Here is a 21,571-nt window from a genome sequence, read left to right as displayed (position 1 = left end):
TTTTGTGTTCTGTACTTTATTAGATTTTTAAAGGTTCCTAGATGTACATTAGTTAATACAGTGAGTGTTTTTTTCATTAAAAATACAATACATTAATTGTACAATGTATTATTATTGCATTAACATAATGCATTGACTTAATTAGTTATTATTAACTAATTAAGTTAATTAGTTATTACTAATTAGTTATTATTAACTAATTAAGTTAAGTTGCATTATTATTATGTTAATGCAAATGAGAGTTAATACAATGAGTGTTTATATATATATATATATATATATATATATATATATATATATATATATATATATATATATATATATATATATATATATATATATATATACATACATACATACACACACACACAGTGTATGTATATATACATACACTGGGAAAAAAGTGGGTTATGTGGGAGAAATTTGGCATTAGTATACAAACACATCTTAATATTTTGTATCCATTTTTCAGTACTTTTCTGATATTTCCAAGGCATTAAAGATGCCCTGAGACCTCCACATGCTCCACACACATTCCATGGCATGTCCACATGCATACAACATTCCCTGAGACCTCCACATGTATACAACATTCTTTGGCATTTCCACATGCATTCAACATTCTCTGGCACCTCCATATGCATATTGTAAATACATACAAAACATGCACCAAGGTGTACTACATTCCTCAGTGAACATACTCTGAGAATTTACTTTAGTCCAGAACTATATTCATGACTAAGGTATATGTGTTGGCCAGTATGCTATTGTGGTGACCTTAATAACTCTTTAGAGGTTGATAGGTCTTGCTGCATCTCCCTCTATCTTGCACAGGTTACAATCAGACACTATATAACCTTACATTCAGTACTGGCCACTGTTAGAACCTGACCTACTGGGTACGTATATATTAATATAATAGCACTCAGAGGTGCTGGTTAGCCAATCAGATGCATTCCTAGTTGCTTAAAGCCCTTCTCTTCTTAATGACTAGAATGAAACCTCATTAGCTGTCTAAATAGTTTGACTAATCCAACATTAGTTGTCTAAATAGCTTGAATATTCCACCTCTGGCTATCTAAATAGTTTGACTACTCTGTCATTGGCAATCTAAACAGTTTTAATAATCCACCACTGGCTATCTAAATAGTCTGACTATTCTGACATTTGCTATGTAAACAATTTGACTATCACAAAATACTGGCTTACCTTCTGCAATAAAAATACATGCCTTATTATTCTTACCTCAGAGATTCCGAACATACACAAGTCCAAACTGAAGGTTGCCATTGTGCAACTCTACTTTGCTGCTAAGTTATATAACCTTGCAGCTCAAGGTACTTACATTGTTGCAGGATTAATGTTACAGCATTTGTTATACAGAGTTATAGTTTCTTAAGGCCATATTGTTAGAGTGTTAAGAGTGTGGTGAGGCCATATTGATAGACTGTGATGCAAATATTGTGACAGCATGTCAACAAACCCCAATGGAGAAATACTATACCTGTATAACAGCATTATGTAAGTCGCCACTGGGCTGGTTGTGAGGAAAGTCGATTAATTAGTGAGGGGGAAGTTGATTGGTTAGTGAGGGGGAAAGTTGAATGGCTTGTTAGAGAAAGCTAACATGCTAAAGAAGGCCAAGTTTGGAAAGTGGCTTTGGTTAAAATTGGTTTGTTAATATAGTAAAGTTGTATAGTATAGTATAGTATAAAGTATAGTATAGTATAGTTGGTTGCTTAGTAAAGGGCAAAGTCGATTAGAAAGTAAACAAATATATTATTTTATTTGTGCATGTGTAATCACCAATATGTATTTATATGTACTTGCTGGCCCATGTATGCTCTTTGACCCCACCTTTTGCAGCTGATTCCATTCTTCTTGCTCTTAATACCTCTCCATGAAAATATTTTAGAGTTATCCTCACCTATTTGCTTTTTTCAGTTCATCACACTTGCTATCTATACTCTAATACAGGACAAGTGCAGCCCCATTACATCTCAATGGCTCAGCTTCACTAGTAGTTACTTTATTTCCATCAGTGGTCTTGTGTCTGATCAACGCTTAAGTTATTATTTTTCTCACTGCTTCTGAGAATTTCACATGTGATAATGAGATGCCTTATTCTTTAGTGTTAGAGCATTGCCAGGTTTAGTTTAGTCTTTAGCTCCTGGGACCTCTCTTGCTCGAAACCTACAGAAGTCCTTCATATTGGCTTTGTGCTTTAATATGTGAGGGATTGCATACTGGAGCTATTTTCTCTAGTACTGATCTGACATCGATAAGTTACAAGGCCCTGAAAGTTTCATCCAGATCCCACTGGATGCATGAATGCATGGAATTTTGATCTGCTGATGAAGACATCTTGATAACATGTGCATACAGTGATGGGATTTTTGCTCTCCAATGATTGAGTACTGTCCTTGTGGCCTCCTTTCATTATAATCAAGCAGGAATTTCTCCGGCACTCTCTCAAGAGAGTGAGATGATCCTCCCAGTTCATACTGCTATCTTTGTTTTGTCTCGTCTCATATAGACTTTGTGTCGGCAGCAAATAGTGCAGTATATGAGCTAATGGTACAACTTGTCCTCTAACAAAGAACGTCGCATTACGATTGCATGCATAATATAAAGTAAAAAATTCTTGTACTAGAAAATGAAAGCGGCTGGTGACGTACTCTCCCGTTTTCTGTTTTGGTCCTTTAGTTCCTCCTTTATTTTATTTCTCTGGTAGGTTAGGAGAGTACACTTAAAATTCGCCATTTTCTTGACGTTGGGGAAACCTTAGGAGGACAGGCTGAATAAATATGCATCTCGATTTTTACTGTTGCCTGTACTCCTCTCTATTCCTAACACTCTTTACTTAGTGTTGAATATGCATTCTCTAACCCAACCCAGCATACTGTACTTATACAGTAGTACCTACATTTTCTAATTTAATCCATTCCCAAAGATGGTTCAAAAACTGAAAATTCGAAAACCGAAACAAATTTTTCCATAAGAAATAATATACAGTGGGGCCTCGATTTACGATGGTAATCCATTCCCAGAGACGGATGGTAAGTTGAAATATTATAAGTCGAAGCGATTTTTCCCATAAGAAATAAAGGGAATTGAATTAATCCGTTCCCCATCCTCCAAAATATTAACTTACAAATACATTTTATACTGAATACAATTTTTTTCTCTAGCTACAATACAGTACATATGTTTATCTTACCTTTATGGAGGACTCTTGATGGAGTATGGAAGATGGTGAGGAAGGGGGAGGAGAGGTGTTATTGTTTGGAAGGGGAGTCCTTTTCCATTATAACATCAGGCAGTAAGGACTTCTCCGGGGTACACACACTGGCACATTTTGCCTGCATACTACTAGGACCTGCTTCTAGCTCACTGCTTGATTTTCTCACTAGAAATCGTTCAATTGAAGATTGTTTTTCCCTTCTTTCCCACACTTGTCTATAGTGAGGCATCACATTGTCATTAAAAAGATCAATGCAACGGCCTGTTACAGCTTTATCTGGGTGATTCTTTTCAGCAAAACTTTGCAGTCCTTCGCATACTGCACACATTTTCTAAATTAATGAGGAAGGGACATCCTCTAATGCCGCCGCCTCCTCCTCTGAAGATTTATTGTACTGCCCAGCTAGTTCAACAACACTAGTACCATTTTCATGTTTACATATAACCTCTTGTTTTTCTCTATGGTCATTCTTACATGTGTTTTCATATGTTGAACCTTACCACTGACTTTCTTGGGACCCATGCCGTGATATATAATAATCAGTTTTATGTTCAAAAAGCAAAAAATCACCACAAAAACAGAATTTCTTATAGACGCGATCATCCCTAAGCGGGCAGCTCTAGTAAACCGAGGCAGGTCGGCCTGCGTGACCAGGAACCACACGCTCGGTCGACCCAAACGTGTACCAACAAATATCGTTAGTCGACGACACTATCGTAAGCTGAGTCGCATTTTTCGATCAAATTTACATCGTAATTCGAAATTATCGTAAGTTGGGGCAATCGTAAGTCGAGGTGCCACTGTACATTGAATTAATCCGTCCACATCCCCAAAAATATTAACTTAAAAATACATTTTATACATACTGTATAAATGCTTGTCTGTAGTGAGACATAAATTATCTCACTATGATCTCTTGTTTTTCCTCTGTCGTCATCCTCCCAACTATTTTCTTAGGTTGAACTTTACCACCGGCTTTCTTGGAACCCATGGCTTGATATAATAAGAATTTTTATGCTCAGAAACCAAAGAAGCACAAAAACAATGAAATTCTTCACAAAGAATTCTAGTGCGGTTGTCACTAGGCGGGAGACACTGGTAAACTGAAGCGCACCACGTGCTCAGTCGGCCTATATGTGTATCAACAAACCTTAGCACCGAGGCAAACCTCGAGTACCGAGTTGAATTTCTCGAAGAAATTGAGCTCGAGACCGAAAAATAAAAAACAGGGGCATTCGAAAACCGAGGTTCCACTGTACTTATTTATGATTGCATGCATGTGTGACTGTGTGTATTTATTAGTTGTTTGTTTTTACTATTTGTATCTGTAGAATCAAGCTATTAGCTCTTAGACCCCACCTTTCTAACCAATTTATTTTTCCTCGATTATGTCTACTATATATATTTCTCTCTAACACATGCACATACACACACATTCCCAGGAAGCAGCCCATAACAGCTGTCTAACTCCCAAGTACCTATTTACTGCTAGGTGAACAGGTGCATCAGGGTGAATGAAACTCTGTCCATTTGTTTATGCTTCTGCCGGAGATCGAACCCGGGGCCCTTAAGACTACGACTCCAGAGCGCTGCCCACTCAGCCACAAGGCCCCTAAATGTGTATGTATGTTTGTGAGAGAAAGAGAGATAGGGAGATAAAAAGAGACAGAGAGAGGATCAAAAGGGCCAAGGAGAGGGGCTGTCCACGGTGGAGTCACTTTGATGGTGCAAAAAAAATTATTAGTGCTTTCTGAAGAAGGAAATACTATCACACTATATGAAGGTCGAGAGGCCTTAGCACATCTCCCATGTGTGCGGAAGGTGGACTGGAATGTCAAGTGACCAAACATAACAAAACCAAAAACATTTATTGGTAAACATTCAATACTCTAGTATGGAATATTATTAAGTTTTTTATATTAATTAAAATTTTAAATTTTAACTAAGTTTTCCCTCATTTTTATACAAAAAATAAACAATTTATTTGTTTAATAATAACAATTAAAATAAATTAAAAACTGAAGACATGGGTCTTAGTAAGAAAACTCGACCTTCGAACATTTATTAACCAAAAAATTGTGCTTCACCAACAAATACAAATACAAGCAGTGCTGAACACATCACACTATAATGCCTCAACCTAACCTAACCTCTAAAACATAAGAACCTAAGAATTAAGATATGATAGATAGATGATATAATGTATATATATATATGTATGTATGTATGTATATGTGTGTGTGTGTGTGTAAATCATGAAAATTAACACGTGATGAAAAATGTGACAGTATCAGACCACAAAGGAAGAATAGTAACAGGAATTTCCTTAAGTACTTTCGTATTTAATAATACATCTTTAAAAGAATGGATTTACAAGTCAGTAGATTGGATATATATATATGTATGTATGTATGTATATGTATGTATGTATGTATGTATGTATGTGTATGTATGTATGTGTATATATATATATATATATATATATATATATATATATATATATATATATATATATATATATATATATATATAGATAGACAGGAGAGAGGTCAAGTGAGGTAGCAAGGAGAAGTGAAGTGAGGTACAATGACAAATATATGAATGGGATTGGGTGGATATAAATAGGAGCTGCATCGTATGGGCCATTAGGCCCATATGTGGATATTAATATCATGGAATTGTGGATATTAACCACTGCACTGCGCAAAGCGCCTTTAGGCGCTCAGAGAGTTGTGCTTTTTGTTTTTTAATTTGGCTATATTTTAATGTTTTTTAATGTTTTCATTACTATTTGTGTTTTGAAATGGAAATAGTTGACTTTGGAAACATTTTGACATTAAATTTACCTGAACATTTGTAAAAATAACAAAAATATGTCCTTGACAATTGCACCAAGACGTTTTTGCCGAAAATAGGTGAGCAGTGCAAGGGTTAACAAGGTATTAGTGAGACAAATGTGAATCAATGATCCTATTCAAATCACCCTTTAAGTGATCAATCAGTAATGTATCTAGATTATACGAATCACTGCTAATGTTCAAATTACCTGATTTTGTAATCAGTATTAAAGCAGATTCAATTATGTTCCTATTGAAAGTGCTTTTACAATTCATTATTAAAGAAGCCATCTTCCAATCAATTTGGTGAGAATTTTTGTTTGTTTGTTCATTTGTCAGAAAATTCTCACCAAATTGATTGGGAGATGGCTTTTTCAATAACGAATTACAAGAGCACTTTCAATAGGAACATAATTGAATCTGCTTTAATACAGATTACAAAAACAGGTAATTTGAACATTAGCAGTGGTTTGTATAATTTTGATCCATTTTTGATTGATCACTTAAAGGGTACGATGCAGCTCCTATTTATATCCACCCAATCCAATTCATATATTTGTCATTGTACCTCACTTCACTTCACCTCTCTCCTGCCTATATATATCCAATCTACTGACTTGTAAATCCATCCTTCTGAAGATGTATTATTAAATACGAAAGTACTTAAGGAAATTCCTGTTTCAATTCTTCCTTCTTCGTGGTCTGACACTGTCACATATTTCATCACGTGTTAATTTTTGTGATTTACACACACACACATTCATATATATATATATATATATATATATATATATATATATATATATATATATATATATATATATATATATATATATATATATATATATATATGTCGTACCTAGTAGCCAGAACGCACTTCTCGTAGATATATATATATATAGCTAACGTAGATATATATATATGTCGTACCTAGTAGCCAGAACGCACTTCTCAGCCTACTATGCAAGGCCCGATTTGCCTAATAAGCCAAGTTTTCCTGAATTAATATATTTTCTCTAATTTTTTTCTTATGAAATGATAAAGCTACCCATTTCATTATGTATGAGGTAATTTTTTTTTTATTGGAGTAAAATTAACGTAGATATATGACCGAACCTAACCAACCCTACCTAACCTAACCTAACCTATCTTTATAGGTTAGGTTAGGTTAAGTAGCCGAAAAAGTTAGGTTAGGTTAGGTTAGGTAGGTTAGGTAGTCGAAAAACAATTAATTCATGAAAACTTGGCTTATTAGGCAAATCGGGCCTTGCATAGTAGGCTGCGAAGTGCGTTCTGGCTACTAGGTACGACATATATATATATGTATGTCGTACCTAGTAGCCAGAACGCACTTCTCGGCCTACTATGCAAGGCCCGATTTGCCTAATAAGCCAAGTTTTCCTGAATTAATATATTTTCTCTAATTTTTTTCTTATAAAATGATAAAGCTACCCATTTCATAACGGATGAGGTCAATTTTTTTTTATTGGAGTTAAAATTAACGTAGATATATGACCGAACTTAACCAACCCTACCTAACCTAACCTAACCTATCTTTATAGGTTAGGTTAGGTTAGGTAGCCGAAAAAGTTAGGTTAGGTTAGGTAGGTTAGGTAGTCGAAAAACAATTAATTCATGAAAACTTGGCTTATTAGGCAAATCTGGCCTTGCATAGTAGGCTGAGAAGTACGTTCTGGCTACTAGGTACGATATATATATATATATATATATATATATATATATATATATATATATATATATATATATATATATATATATATATATATATATATATATACTTGAAAGTTCTAAGTGTCCTTGCTAGGAATAGAACCTCCATCTGAGAGATGCAAAGCCGAGTGCTGTACCACTGTCTTTATGAATTCATTCAACCCCCCATGCCCGAGTGCATTTGGGTTACGTGGTCAACTATTTCATCTGGTCCAGGTTTAAGCCACAGAACATGAAATATCAAATGATAAACCTGATAATTACTTAATAGAGAACAGTTTTTAAAGCCTATAAAAGTTCAGCTGTTTTGGCCATTGGAATGTGGCATTTATAGCCAAAGTTCAGCATTTTTAGTCTTTGGAATGTATTACTTATATCCAAATTGCACTTTTCTATTTATTGTAATACGGCACATATAGATAATATGCATCGTCTTTTATCAGTGGAATGTGATACCTGTAGCCAGAGTGGAGACGTGCCTATCCGTCAACAGCTTATTCAGGCTTATTCAGTGAGTTAGCCAATGGGTTGTATGCCCAGAGATCATATCCATACATGCTCAATCTGGTCAAGGAACTGGTCTGTAGTCAGCTTAATGTAATGTAATATATGAAACGTTGAAAGTAATAAAATGTCATTTTCTTGGTGAGCCCCGGAGGCTCCCTGAAGCTACATAACCAAAGATAAGGAAAAGAGAGACTTACCTGGAAGGTGGCCACCACACACTTCTCAACTCGAAGGCGAGACAACTGACTGCATACTGCGACCCAAAGCCACACATGAATGCCCAGGACCAGGAATGATGACCAAATAATTGGCAGCCAGGACCCTGTTCAACCAGGACCCTGGCCTGACCAATCAAGCATCAATGACCTAAGGACCTTCAGAAAGCGACCGTCTTGTTCTTCACCAGAAAAGAAGAGAAGGCTTCAACCAAACAAACCGATTACCAGGACCGAAACAGCAGAAACCCCTGCGCCTTAGGAGAGCATGAAGCTCAACAACCCAACCCCGAGAGGCTAATGCCAATATAAAGAAAGCTTGGAAAAATAATCTTGAACCAAAGGGGCTATCACGAACCGAGGAGAGAGCAAGGAGAGCACCTTGCCCAAGAACCAGGATGGCTCAGGTGACGCATGAGCAGGCCGGAGGTGAAACAAAGAACGAGAAAGCTTGCAGAAGTGACAATCACCCCAAATGCAAGCTTGAACGGCTCTGCAAAGTGCTGCACGATATGAGGCAACTGCATATATGAGCACTGCATATATGAGTGTTAGGCATCAAATGACAGTCCTGAAAAAGCAAAGAAAGAAAGTACAAGACAATTGATCAGAAATAGAAGACAACCTATGAAGAGAGAAAAAATGACGGAAAGAACGCCAGGAAACTTCATACCATGTCCGAAACGAGGCTCTCAGGTGGGACACCATCAATGAAGCCACCTGATCACCACACAAATGGTTATAAACTCACGTTCAAAAAACCAGATGTGAAGAGCGGAGGAGAAGACCGAACCAGCCATGTACCAGACCAGTGTGATCTGCTGGAAGAGCCTGAGTCATGGAAAACTCCCCAGGTTTGGACACCGTGCAAGCAGCGCCAGAAACCAAGTCTGGGCCGGCCACCAAGGGGCCATTAGGAAGACGCTCCTGTAGGAAGACTCCAACTGAGCCAGAACCCAAAGCAACAACTGGACCAGGGGGGGAAAGAGATACAAGTAACCCCACCTCGACCAGTCCTACTGAAAGGTGTCCACCACAAAGCTCTGCAGTGAGGGAAGGGTGACACACATGAGATGCCTCACCATGTTGATGCGAAGAGGTTCACTTCCGGGAGCCCGTACGTCTGGTAGAGCCAACTAAAGGAGGCAGCATCGACTATCTATTCCATGGACAGGGAAATGAACTGGGACAGACAGTCCACCAGGATGTTGGCCACTCCCTGGATATGAACTGCACAGAGAGCCATACCCTGAGAAACCAGTAGACAAGCCGCTCAAAGCAACCAGCCCCAAAGCACCAAAGACTGAAGACAATCCCTACGGTTCAGGCAATGAACCACCGGAGAGCAGTCCAAATGGAGCTGGATTGTGAAATCCCGAGTGTGAGAGGATGGTCTCTCAAGATTATCCCACAGCTGACTTGAATGGCTCATTGCAGTGCACAGTGCAACGATCTCGTGCACAAGCCCTATCTCTGTTAACCCTGGATAGTAAACTGTCATGTTGGGTATCTCCAGGATGCCTACTTAACCAGGAATATGTTTATAATACGGAGGCTGCCGTATGTCCAGGCAGGGAGTAGATACAGGGAAGTTAACCCTTCAATTGCGCATCGCATCATATGATGCTTTGACCGACTTGCAGTAAATTGCGCATCGCATCATATGATGCTATGCAAGATTTAAACGGCCCGCGGATACACGGGGTTCACCACACCTTCATCAGGGTTCTTGTAAACAGACGCCATTTTAAAACAAAATCGTGGGCCAAACTCCAGGGTGTTAGGGGCCTCAGTATTGAGTGAGCTACCAAGCCTGACGCACGCAGCATGAGCTCACAGCACTGCTGTTCAGCTTGTGACCACAGCATCGCCTATAAATGCCATAATATACTTGTTCATGCTATTATGTAGCGATGATATTATTACAGAAGACCCTTGACTGTGATAAAACTGACCAGGGTTCTGATAATAGCAGGATTGTGGTGATATTTGGCGCTGTGCGCCATGGAGGGAGGAGTAATGCTGTGGGAGGGACGGTGGTGGCGATGTCTTCTGACTGTGTGTGGCCACCTTTTATTGACTGCACTCATCATACCAGCTTAATGGTTCGCTATGGTGAACACAAATGTAGATACTTATATATAACGTGTGTATAGTGTGAGATAACAGCGAGAGTAGGAGGTTGGGAGCCGCCATTTTGGTGAGGGAGGAGCGTCATCTGCAGGACTTATCATGTTGTTTACTGATGACCACGATGGTCTTTGGGCACCATACCAGTTTACTTGTACAAGTATGGTGAATAAAACAGGTAGATATTTATATATACTGTGTGTATATAGCATAATAACACCACAAACAGTATTGTTGTAGGAGAAATATTAGTGCGTCTGGCCTTGAGGGCAGCCGCCACCAGCTGACTGTGTGAGTAGCTACGTATCTCTGCCTTTACTCACCATACAAGCTTAGATGTACAGTTATGGTGAACAAAACATGTAAATACTTATATATAACGTCTGTATATGAAAGCAAAAACAGTATGGTGGGTGGAGAATGGTGGCAAGGCAGGTGAGGTGAGGTGAGGGAGGGAGTGGCAGCCAGTGGCAGCCAGTCACTGCCTGCCACTCAGCATACCAACTTAGTGGTTTGTCATGGTGAACAAAACATGCAGATACTTATATATAACCTGTGTATATAGTGTAATAATCGACAAAGTATTTGTTCACTGTTTGATGAACATAATTGAATCAACAATACGCACACCATATTTTTGAGTACAGCGATGATTCACTCATTTTATTATATAAATATATCACACTACACACTATTGAATAATATTACAGCAAAAAAACTACAAAAAATCAATCAGAGACATTGAAATAATTAGGAAATTATCTCTTTGTGGCAACTCTGGCCTGACAGCTGGCGATCAACAGACCGCCTTGGGACGCACGCTGAGTCAGCGCCTGATTTTTGTCACACTTCCCCGCCCTATAGTGGGCAATATATGCCACTTACGATTTTTTTATTATTTTTCCCGTGATCAGTGAACACAAATTAACAGGTTAGGAAGAAAAAATAATTTTTTTTTTTTTTTTTTTTGGTATGCGCCTGTGGGTGTCAAATGGTATATAGCTATGCGCCATTTAAGGGTTAAGCATCCATGCCATAGGGTCAGAGAGTACACATAGGAGGTGCCAGGCGTGAAAGAGAGAGGGGACGCCAGCGAGGTGACAGATCTGACCCGAGGTCAGCCTCAACCGGCGCAATGGAGAATAACAACTGTGATGTGGTCATGACGTCACCTCTGCTACTGATCAGGGTACAACCAATATGATTGGTTCCCGCTCTTTTGCTGCAACGCCATTGGTCAATTGTAATCCCTTGTGTGTGTCCCACGAGAAGCCCTGCATTCTCTTGGCATTCTCTTGCAAGGGCATTCACGTGAGGAAGCCTGTAGCTAGTGGACGTGTCCTGTTCTGTCTATCGGCCAATAGACTGAACACCGTCCATTCCTCACTGTCAAGTTAAACTCAGCGTCTTTTCGATATACCAATGCTCGCCCAGAATCACGATCGTGACTATATTGTTTAGAAGCCTAGTGACAAATCACCAGAGTGAAACAAACTGGTATCAGGTAACCCCTGGTGACAAATTGAGATCATTGTGAGTGACTTAGAGTGAACTAAGGAGTGCGGCTGCCTAAGTAACCTGTGTGTGGCTTTACTACAGTGTACCGCATGGTACCATATAACCTGCAGCCACCAGCCGCCACTGTCCAGTGTGTGTAGCAGCCTCAAGCTGCCCCTGCCCTACCTCACTGTACTTCGTGATGTCACCACCTTTACTCACTGCCAGTGCCATCAAGTGTGTGTGTGTGTCTGTTAGACATACAGTGCGCCCTCCTGCGAGTACCCTCCGTGTCAAGTATGGTTTGTGGGAAAGCCTGTCGTCAATGGTCTCACGTCAGAACGAGAAACCAGCCATCAAGCCACCTACGAGTTCTTGCATAAATGTGCCTGAGTGAGTGAGTGAATAAGAGAGGTAGCCTACCTGCAAGTACAAGATCTTGTCATTGTTATATTGTGTCTGTGTTGATCTGAGGGATCAACCACAGTTCTCACCTTCTTATACCTTATAGGTGGAGACCTAGACACCCGACGGTGAATGCGTGTTTATCTGTGTGGTATCACGACATTACACTCGTCTGTGAATGTGAGCTTTACATACACCACACGTTTAGTTATTGTGTGATATTATTATTGTGCATGTTATTGCCTGTCCCATTGACAGTGCCATTGTAATTTATTGCGCATCATTACCCAAGTATCCGGTTGGAACTCTTGTGATCCCTTTGCACACCGGCAGTTAGGTTTACCGTGTTAATGATTGGCTGTCAACTGTGTTAAGTTAGGTGTTTCTCCACGAGTGGATCCGAATCAATTAGCCAGACGTCAAGAGTCTCGCTAATGCAACCATAGCCTTTCTGACGCCAATCTTAAGTAAATCAAGCACCCTTTGTATTAGTGGTTAAGTTAGTAAATAAACTACTGTTAAGCTTTATGCGATGTTTCCGTTGAACCACTTCTGAATACTGCCAACTATTTACTTAAGCCTTCAACTCCAGGTGTCTCCAACACTGGGTTGCCTATTATTCACTGAACTATAAATATGATGAGGACCCTAGGAGTCCCTTAAAGTGTTTCAATCATTGAGGAGATTCCAACGATCAACGTGGACCATGACCAGGTGAGGCTAGTCTGAGAAGAGACCCTCAAGGACTCTAACTCGACCTTGCTCCCAGGTCCTGTACGGTCGCTCTCGTATTTTCTCTGCTGATTCCGACAGCTTCGTGAAGCGTCTGCCACATGTACGTTGGCGATGTACGCATTGCAGTTGGGAAAGCAAAATAGAAAACCCCACACTGAGCAACCCGAGCCCTCCAAAGCGACAACCAAACCACTGTGAACTCCCACACCGTGCTGTGAGCCCGACAGAAGGGCAGGCCCCTACCATACCTGGCCGGCCTGGTGAGCACAGGTCACAAAGTCCCAGCTGAGAGACGACGCATTCGTGAACACATCGAGCAAGGGCTCAAAGAGGCACCAAGGCAATGAACCCAGAAAACCCGAAGAGGAAGTCAGTGACGCAGCAACTGACACAAGGCCCATGGAGGCCGAACCCAGCAATCGTGAGTGAGGCAGAAAGGACATCCCAGAAGGAACCGGAACAGACGCCGAAGCCAAACTCGACCCGGCAGGTAAACTAGCACGGCGAAGTTCAGACTCCCACACAACTGCTCAAGCAACCGCCAAGTGACCTGGGAATCTCCCAGAAACAGCTGAAGGTAAGACTGCAGCCGCAGCAATGCCTCTGGAGGGAGAGACAAGGTAGCGAACCAAGAGTCCCACACAAGGCCCACCCAGGTCCGAACCTGGAACGAAACCAGATGGGACCTCCTCCAGTGCACCAGGAACCCGAACCTGCCGAACCGGGAAAGAACCACCCCTCCGGTGAGCAGACAAGTAGACTGGCTGGGAGCCCACACCAACCAATCATCGAGATGGGCTAATACCCAAATACCGAGCAGACATAGAAAAGCCACCACCAATCGTATAATATACAGAAAACGCGAGGTGCCAGAAGCCGACCAAAGGAAAGGCAATGAAAACGAGAAGCATGCCGCCCCACCATGAATCAAACTGATCCCTGAACCCCAGATGAAGTGGGACATGCCAACACACATCCCAAAGTACCAGAGATACCACCCAACAACCCAGCCCCAAAAAGAGCCGAATCTGGGACAGAGTCATCCAGAAGGAATTCAGCAGTACAGACAGGACAAATCCAGAAGGAACTGAAGATATGCACAGTCCCGATGCGAGACTGGAACAAGATGACTCGATGGAGCGAAGGGGAAGAACCTTGCCCCGCCAGCCCCGAACCCCCCGAAGGAGGAGCCGCCCAACGCCACCACAGGCCAGAGGACACGACATGACCCACCCATGAAACATGGGACCAAACGTGGGCAAACAGAGCCAGACTCATCCCCAGCGCCCCGTCAACAAGGTGACCTGCGAAGGGACCGGCGCCTCATCTGAGGGAAAAGAAAAAACTCAGAAAAGAATAAAAAGAAAAAGCAAGAAGCCAACTTCCGAGCAGAGTGAGCACCGAGTTGACCAGACGAAGACGGCTTTGGAGGAGGCACTGGCACATAATCTGCATCAAAGGACCACTTCGACAAGCAGAAGCCAGAACCCCAGCACGATCACAAAACTCATGCCAAGACCAAGAAGAAGTGCAGTCTGCAAGCCAGGAAGACCCCGGAACCCAAGAAGAGGCAATACCAGGGTGCACAGGAGGGAACCAAGGGCCACCCAAAACTCCAAAGGGGAAACCCGAAAGGAAGAAAACCTCCGGAATGAAACCAAAGAACCCAAAGGAACACAGAAGCGAATCTGGGGGAGCCCTAACCGCCATATTTGGCGGCAAAAAATGCACCACAAAAAGGAAAGACAAAACACATGACCCAGACAGTCCCCAGTGAAAACAGATAGAAAACGTTCCGAAAACTGAGGGGCAAAAGGCGTGGTTGCAAAGAAATAATACCGGCACGGACACTGGGGCCAAAAACCCAGGACCCAGAACCCAAATAGAGACAGAAAAACACAAAACCGTGCAAAAAAACAACACCCAAATGTTCCCAGAGGAACAGAAAGGGAAGAATGCCTCATAAGAAAGAACAAAATAGAGACACGGCTATGGGAGTATAAAAAACTCCAGTCGGAGGCGAAAAATTACCCCAAAACGTGAGCTCACATTCCCAGCACATGTAAATGAACAAACAACAGCGCTGCCCTGGTGGCCAGGTGGGTAAGCGCCTGCAAAAATAAAATAGCCACCCAGACAAAAGGAGAAGCGTCCGACGCAAGGGAGCCGAAATCATGCCAGCAAATGTGGGAAACAAAGCAGGAGGGACGAAAAAAACCCAGCACAGAAGGCATAAAGCCCAAACAGGGGCAAACAGCCTAAGAACTGCTAGCAGGCTCCCCCCACAGTCCCGGGAAACCCCAACAGAGGCCCCTGAGCAGAGCTGTTCTCCACGCCCTCTACCCCTGAAGAAAAGGCCAGTCCAGGGGAAAAGTAGCAAAGAAGGGGTCTGCTGGTATGACCCAGAAGCCTCGGCAAGAGGAGCAGGCTTGAATGCCTCCTTCCCCAACCCGAAAGGGGCAGCCACCGAAGCTGCCCAAGTCTCATCACCAACTAAACCCCACCCCGATCCCAAAACCCTCAGACATTTTGGAGCCAAGAGCTGGGGAAAAGGGTGGGACAGGTCGATCAACGCCTAACCAAAACAGGGCATCTGGGTGGGCAACCAACCTGATGTGTTACAGTAACCTAAACCTAGCATGCAACGCGGATACCGCCTGTACCTGAATATGAATGTTATCAGACTGGGTAATTTGGAGAACAAGCAGAGAACACGATTCGCATGACTCCGGGTCAAAGGTGTCATTGACCCAACAGGCAGCATAATGGAGGCAAAAGTGGTAACGGCCACCCTGAGACAAGGGCACACAGCAACCTTCAAACTCGCACAAGGTGAGCTGGAACTTGGAAGACTCATCCATAGGTCCACCAAACCCCGACAGGGTTTTCCAGGGCCTGTAGGCTGACTGGTACGAGAGGCCTGGGCAAGGTGTTGCTAACCAGTTAGACCCAAAGCTAACACGGGGATGATCAAAACACTAAAACCCCTGCGACGTGTACAGTCACGAGGACCTAGTGGAGGGCCACCAAAGCAATGTAAGTGGTCCTATAGCCACAAAGCAGACCCCCCCCTCCCACCAGGCAAAGAACAAAAATAAAAGAAAACCCCCACAACAGTACAACGTTCCCAGAGAAAACAGGAACCGGCCGCTGCATAGGTAAGCTGGCTGCGCAACACCTTGATGCCCCAACCAGCAACAGTACCACTCCCTACCCAAGACCAAACAAGAAACCCCAGCTGGCCCCCAAGGGTGGGGTAAATGCTGAGCAGCAAAAACCTCTACAGAAATGGCATCCCAAAGACACAAGGAACGAAAACCCTAGCACCCTAGAGGTAGTATTCACAGGGAACTTAGGGAAGGCTGCCCTAAGCACATGCAGCCCCGGCACACTAAGTACACCTGGTCACCACACCACAAGCCAGCAGAGAACACCACTAAAGCAAAACATTGCCAGGAAACCGAGGCCAGAGTTGACAACCGCCCCAGATCGCATTAGCCAACAAACTGGTGTTGCTGAGTAGCCGGTGCAGAAGGTCTGGGGATGCCCTCCAACCCCCTCCCGAGGAGAGGAGGGCTGTTTGAACAAGCGACGCAGCAGTGAGGTATAACGTTTGCTTGTTACCTTGGGATTTGGAGGAGTTTTGCCTCTCTGTTTGGTTTTCAGTTGCAATTTTCTTATCATGTGGGGTTTGTTTTGTTATGCCTACCTTGCTGTGTGCCTAACCCCGGCCGATGGCAGATTAGGAAACCCCCAACCACATATGGGGTTTTCCAGGGGCCATGGCTCCCTGTGCCTCTCTGAGGGGGCCAGGTTCTGGTTCGTGGTCCCCAGTAGGCTCAACTCCATTGACTAATGCCCTAGTCTAATATATCACATATTAGCCTGATAGCTCCAGGGAGCTGAAGGGGCTCCCCACAGAAAACTTGTGCGAAGTCAGCTGAAGAGACTTGTGTGTAGTCAGCATAAAAAACCTGTGTAAAGTCAGTTTGATTAAGAAACTTCTGTCAAGTCAACTAGATTAAGAAACTTGTTGAAGTCAACTCAATGAATGAGCTTAGTTAATACAGTTTTATTCACCAGTGGTGGCTTCCTTGGTTTAAGTTTAGACGTTGAAAAGGGCGGACTTAGAAGAGTTTATAATAAGACTATTACAAATGACTCTGCATCACTATTAATGCTTAACAAAAACAGATGGGAACAAACTTTTATAGGCTCCAAAATTAGTTTTTAATTTTCTTATATTTTAAAATTACGTATTTTATAATCTTGATATATTTGAGGTTAAAAAAATATATGTATTTTCCGTCATTTAACATATAATATAATTAAATCAATTTGCCTAATTTAAATCCTAAACCACCCAATTATGTTTCCTATTACTTGCATTGATGATTTTAGCAGCCTAATCCCTATTTTTTCCATTTCGAGCCTATCGCTAACTAAATTAAAGAAAAATAGTCACAAGGTGCAGCACATCACAGAACATGGATTGTGGGTCTGCTTACTTTTTCCCCTCTAGCACATCCTCCACCTTGCGCTCACTCGAGTAGACATTGGTGGCGCTGGCGTCGAACAGGAGGCTCTGGATCAAGTCCTTGTCGCCTGGAGAAGATAAGCTATTAAGGCCACTCAAAAAACATAACGGTTTCGTTAGATTATTGTATATTCACAGGGGATATATACACACCTAGAGTGTTAGCCCTTTTCTATGTATATATGCACTGAAAGTTTACTTTTGTCCTGGACTATATTCAAGGTTAACATGTTCCTGCTGGTTGGTCAATATGCATTTGTGGTAGGTTTAATAACCTTCTAAGAGGTTGATAGGTATTAAGCCCAACACTGAACAATTCTGTACATGCTATCCTGCTTAAGATGTTCACCCACACACACACACCAAAGCGTGTGATAAATAAATTAAGGAAATAATTACATTCTTTATCTATTTATTAGAAAGGTGTTGCCATTATTACATCGGAAGACAGTACTGCTACAACAAAAATAATACATTAGAAGATGGTTGTACTACAGTAACTAGGAATACACCATGGGACTGAGTTCTGCTACAGAAGCTAATATCACATCAAACGACTGAGTTCTACTCCATAAACTATTATCAGCACCAAAGGAAAACTGCACCAAATCTTAAAATAAAACTGAATAAAAAGCAGACACCCACACCCATATATGAAAAAGATACTTACAGTAATAGTTATCCTTCCTGTCGTCATCATGGGCCGAGGACTTCCAGGTGTTGACTGCATGGTTGCGAGACGAGAAGGTGAGGTTAGTGGGTCACAAACCACGCCAGGGAACCATAGCAAGGCAAAGGACAGGACAGGTTTGATCAGTATAAACTATTGGTCAGCATCAATACGGACACATTGCACTGACAGCATGTCAATCACCAGCCCATGCTCCTGTTTTGGTAGTACTGTACTTATAATAATGATGAGGACCATATGTTGACCAGACCACACACTAGAAATTGAAGGGACGACGACGTTTCAGTCCGTCCTGGACCATTCTCAAGTCGATTCGACTTGAGAATGGTCCAGGACGGACCGAAACGTCGTCGTCCCTTCAATTTCTAGTGTGTGGTCTGGTCAACATACTTCAGCCACGTTATTGTGACTCATCGCCTGCATGAGGACCATAGTACATATACCGACATACAAAGCAATTAGAAATCTGTACTGTTGAATTTAGACAAAGTGGGAAAGATTTTGTATTTATGTGGCAAAGACAAACTAAACTAACCTAACCTAACCTTCCTAGGTCTAATACTATAAGTGAATACAGTACATCAATATTTGTACTATGGTGCACATACTAACAAAAACTACTATTTGAACAGGAGGATGGGTTGCAATCATCGCCAAGATATAAGCATAACACAAGCATTGTAAATAATATTTATACAGTGGAACCTCGATTAACGAATTTAATCTGTTCCGGCACCGAGCTCGTCATGTGAAACGCTCGACTTTCGAAACAAATTTCCCCATTTAAAATAATGGAAATAAAATTAAATCCGTTCTACCGCCAAAAACATCAGTACGATATTCGATTTTTTAAATAATGGAGCAGCCTATCTGACATACACTGAACAAACCTTTATGACATTTTTCTTTTTTCAAATTAGTTAAAAAAAAAATAATTTTTCAATTTTTTTTTAAGAAAATGGAGCAACCTACCTGACATATACTGAAAAAACCTTTATGACATTTTTTCTTTTTTCAAATTTTTTCAATTTTCTTTTGGTTTTTATTTTTTTACAGAAAAATGTTTGTTCGGTATATGTCAGGTAGGCTGCTCCATTTTGTATAAAAAAAAAACGAAAAATATAAATTATTGAACAAATTTGAAAAAATGAAAAATGTCATAAAGGTTCGTTCAGTGTCTGTCTGGTAGGATGCTCCATTATGACATTTTTTCTATTTTTCATATTCAATTTGGTTTGCATTTTTCATTTTTTTATTAATAATGGAGCAGCCTACCTGGCACACACTGAACGAACCTTTATGACATTTTCCTTTTTTCAAATTTGTTCAATTTTTTTTCTTTTTATTTGTTTTTATACAAAATGGAGCTACCTACGTGACAATCACTGAACAAAACTTTGACATTTTTTTTTTTTTTTTTGTAAAAAATGTAGCAGCCTACCTGACATTCACTGAATAAACCTTTCTGGGAGGAGCCCCGTCAGCTCCCCGGAGCTATACCAGGCTGATATGCTAATGTCAGACTTTGGCATCAGTCATGTGTATGGAGTTCTAGGGCCTACCGGTCACCACGGCCAGTGGTGTGCCAAAGTCTGACATTAGCATATCAGCCTGGTATAGCTCCGGGAAGCCTCCGGGTCTCACCCAGAAAATGGTGTTTCATTACATTCAACGCTGGTTTTTTGACATTTGTTCTTTTTCGTTTTTTTTTCTCTTCTTTTCTAATTTTGTCTAAAAAACAAAAATCAATTCTTTGCAACATTACAGCAGTCACCCCTTTACAGCCCAGCATCATTAGCATCTTTAAAACAAAATAAAAATTATTTGCATCGTTGGAGGTCTCTGAGAATTTGCAAGAACCAGCAAGAACGCTAATAAGCACCATGTGCCTTTCTCGTTAATCAAGTGCAAGCTCGTCAATCGAGACAAATTTTCTCCGAATGGCGCACTCATTATTCGAAATGCTAGTAGATTGAGGCGCTCATCACTCGAGGTTCCACTGTATTATGCTAACAAAGAAATCAGTGTAGGAATTTATAATGTTCTAAAAAATGTTGAAGAACAAATCTGAAATAAAATTTGCAATGCATGTTGGCTATGAACGTGGGACCACAGGATAGGACCAAGAATTAGTGGGGCCCCCTGTAACCTGTGATCCCAAAAGCAAAGATTGACGAACAAAAGACGTTCAATAAAATCAGATCGAATCAGTTAAAAAAACCAGCGTTGAATGTAATGAAACGCCATTTTCTGGGTGAGACCCAGAGGTTCCCCGAAGCTGTCCGGGCTGATATGAATATTAGACCCCTGGCAACAGTCAATGCACTAGGCCTGCCAGGGACCACGAGCCAAAACCTGGCCCCGCTCAGAGAGGCACAAGGAGCAATGGCCTATAGAAATTCCCATGTGGTTGGAAGCATTCTATGTGTGCCAACAACCAGATCAGGCACCCAGAAAGGTAAGTGCCCCAAAACAAACCCCTATTATGGTTAAAATAGTGCTAATGAAAACCAAACTAGTGAACAGTACTCCCCAAATTAAAACAAGCACCATGCCGCCATCTGTGCAATCTCCCCCTCCAGGGGAGAGGGAAGGGGAAGCCCCAGATCCCCACGCTGGCTATCCACACCCAAGTTTTGAGGCTGGACGTCATAACACACGAAAGAAACGTTGACCGGAGGGAGGGTTGCCAATGAGCCTCCGGGTCTATTTTCTATCAGAAAATAGTGTTTCATTACGTTCAATGCTGGTTTTCTGGGGGGCAACGAACCCTGAAAAACTCAAAGAGGAAGCCGGCAACGCAGCAACCGAAGCAAAGCCCACAGAGGCTAAGCCCAGCGGTTGTGAAGAGGCAGAAGGGATGTCCCTGAAGGAACCAGAACAGTCGACGAAGCCAAATCCGACCTGGCAAGTAGACCATCATGGCAAAGTTCAGGCTCCCGCACAAATCCTCGAGCAATTGCTGCGTGACCTGGGATCCCCCCAGAAACAGGCGGGGGGATCTGGGGGATCCCCCCAGCTACACTGCAGCTGTAGCAGAGC

General features: G+C 41.7%; 1 protein-coding gene across 1 annotated transcript in view; it reads right to left on the bottom strand.

The window, feature by feature from the left end:
- The window catches only part of LOC123774883 (voltage-dependent calcium channel subunit alpha-2/delta-3), a 366,618-nt gene that overhangs the window by 59,675 nt on the left and 285,372 nt on the right, over positions 1 to 21,571 (bottom strand). The window contains 3 exon segments of the mRNA XM_069316631.1: positions 1,505 to 1,537; positions 17,810 to 17,906; positions 18,509 to 18,562. Of these exon segments, the coding sequence (XP_069172732.1) occupies positions 1,505 to 1,537; positions 17,810 to 17,906; positions 18,509 to 18,562 (184 nt within the window).

The sequence above is a fragment of the Procambarus clarkii genome, chromosome 84 (assembly GCF_040958095.1).
Source record: "Procambarus clarkii isolate CNS0578487 chromosome 84, FALCON_Pclarkii_2.0, whole genome shotgun sequence".
In the NCBI taxonomy this organism is placed as follows: Eukaryota; Metazoa; Arthropoda; class Malacostraca; order Decapoda; family Cambaridae; genus Procambarus; species Procambarus clarkii.
The sequence above is the reverse complement of the archived record's forward strand: the minus strand, read 5'-3'. Positions and strand labels throughout refer to the sequence as shown.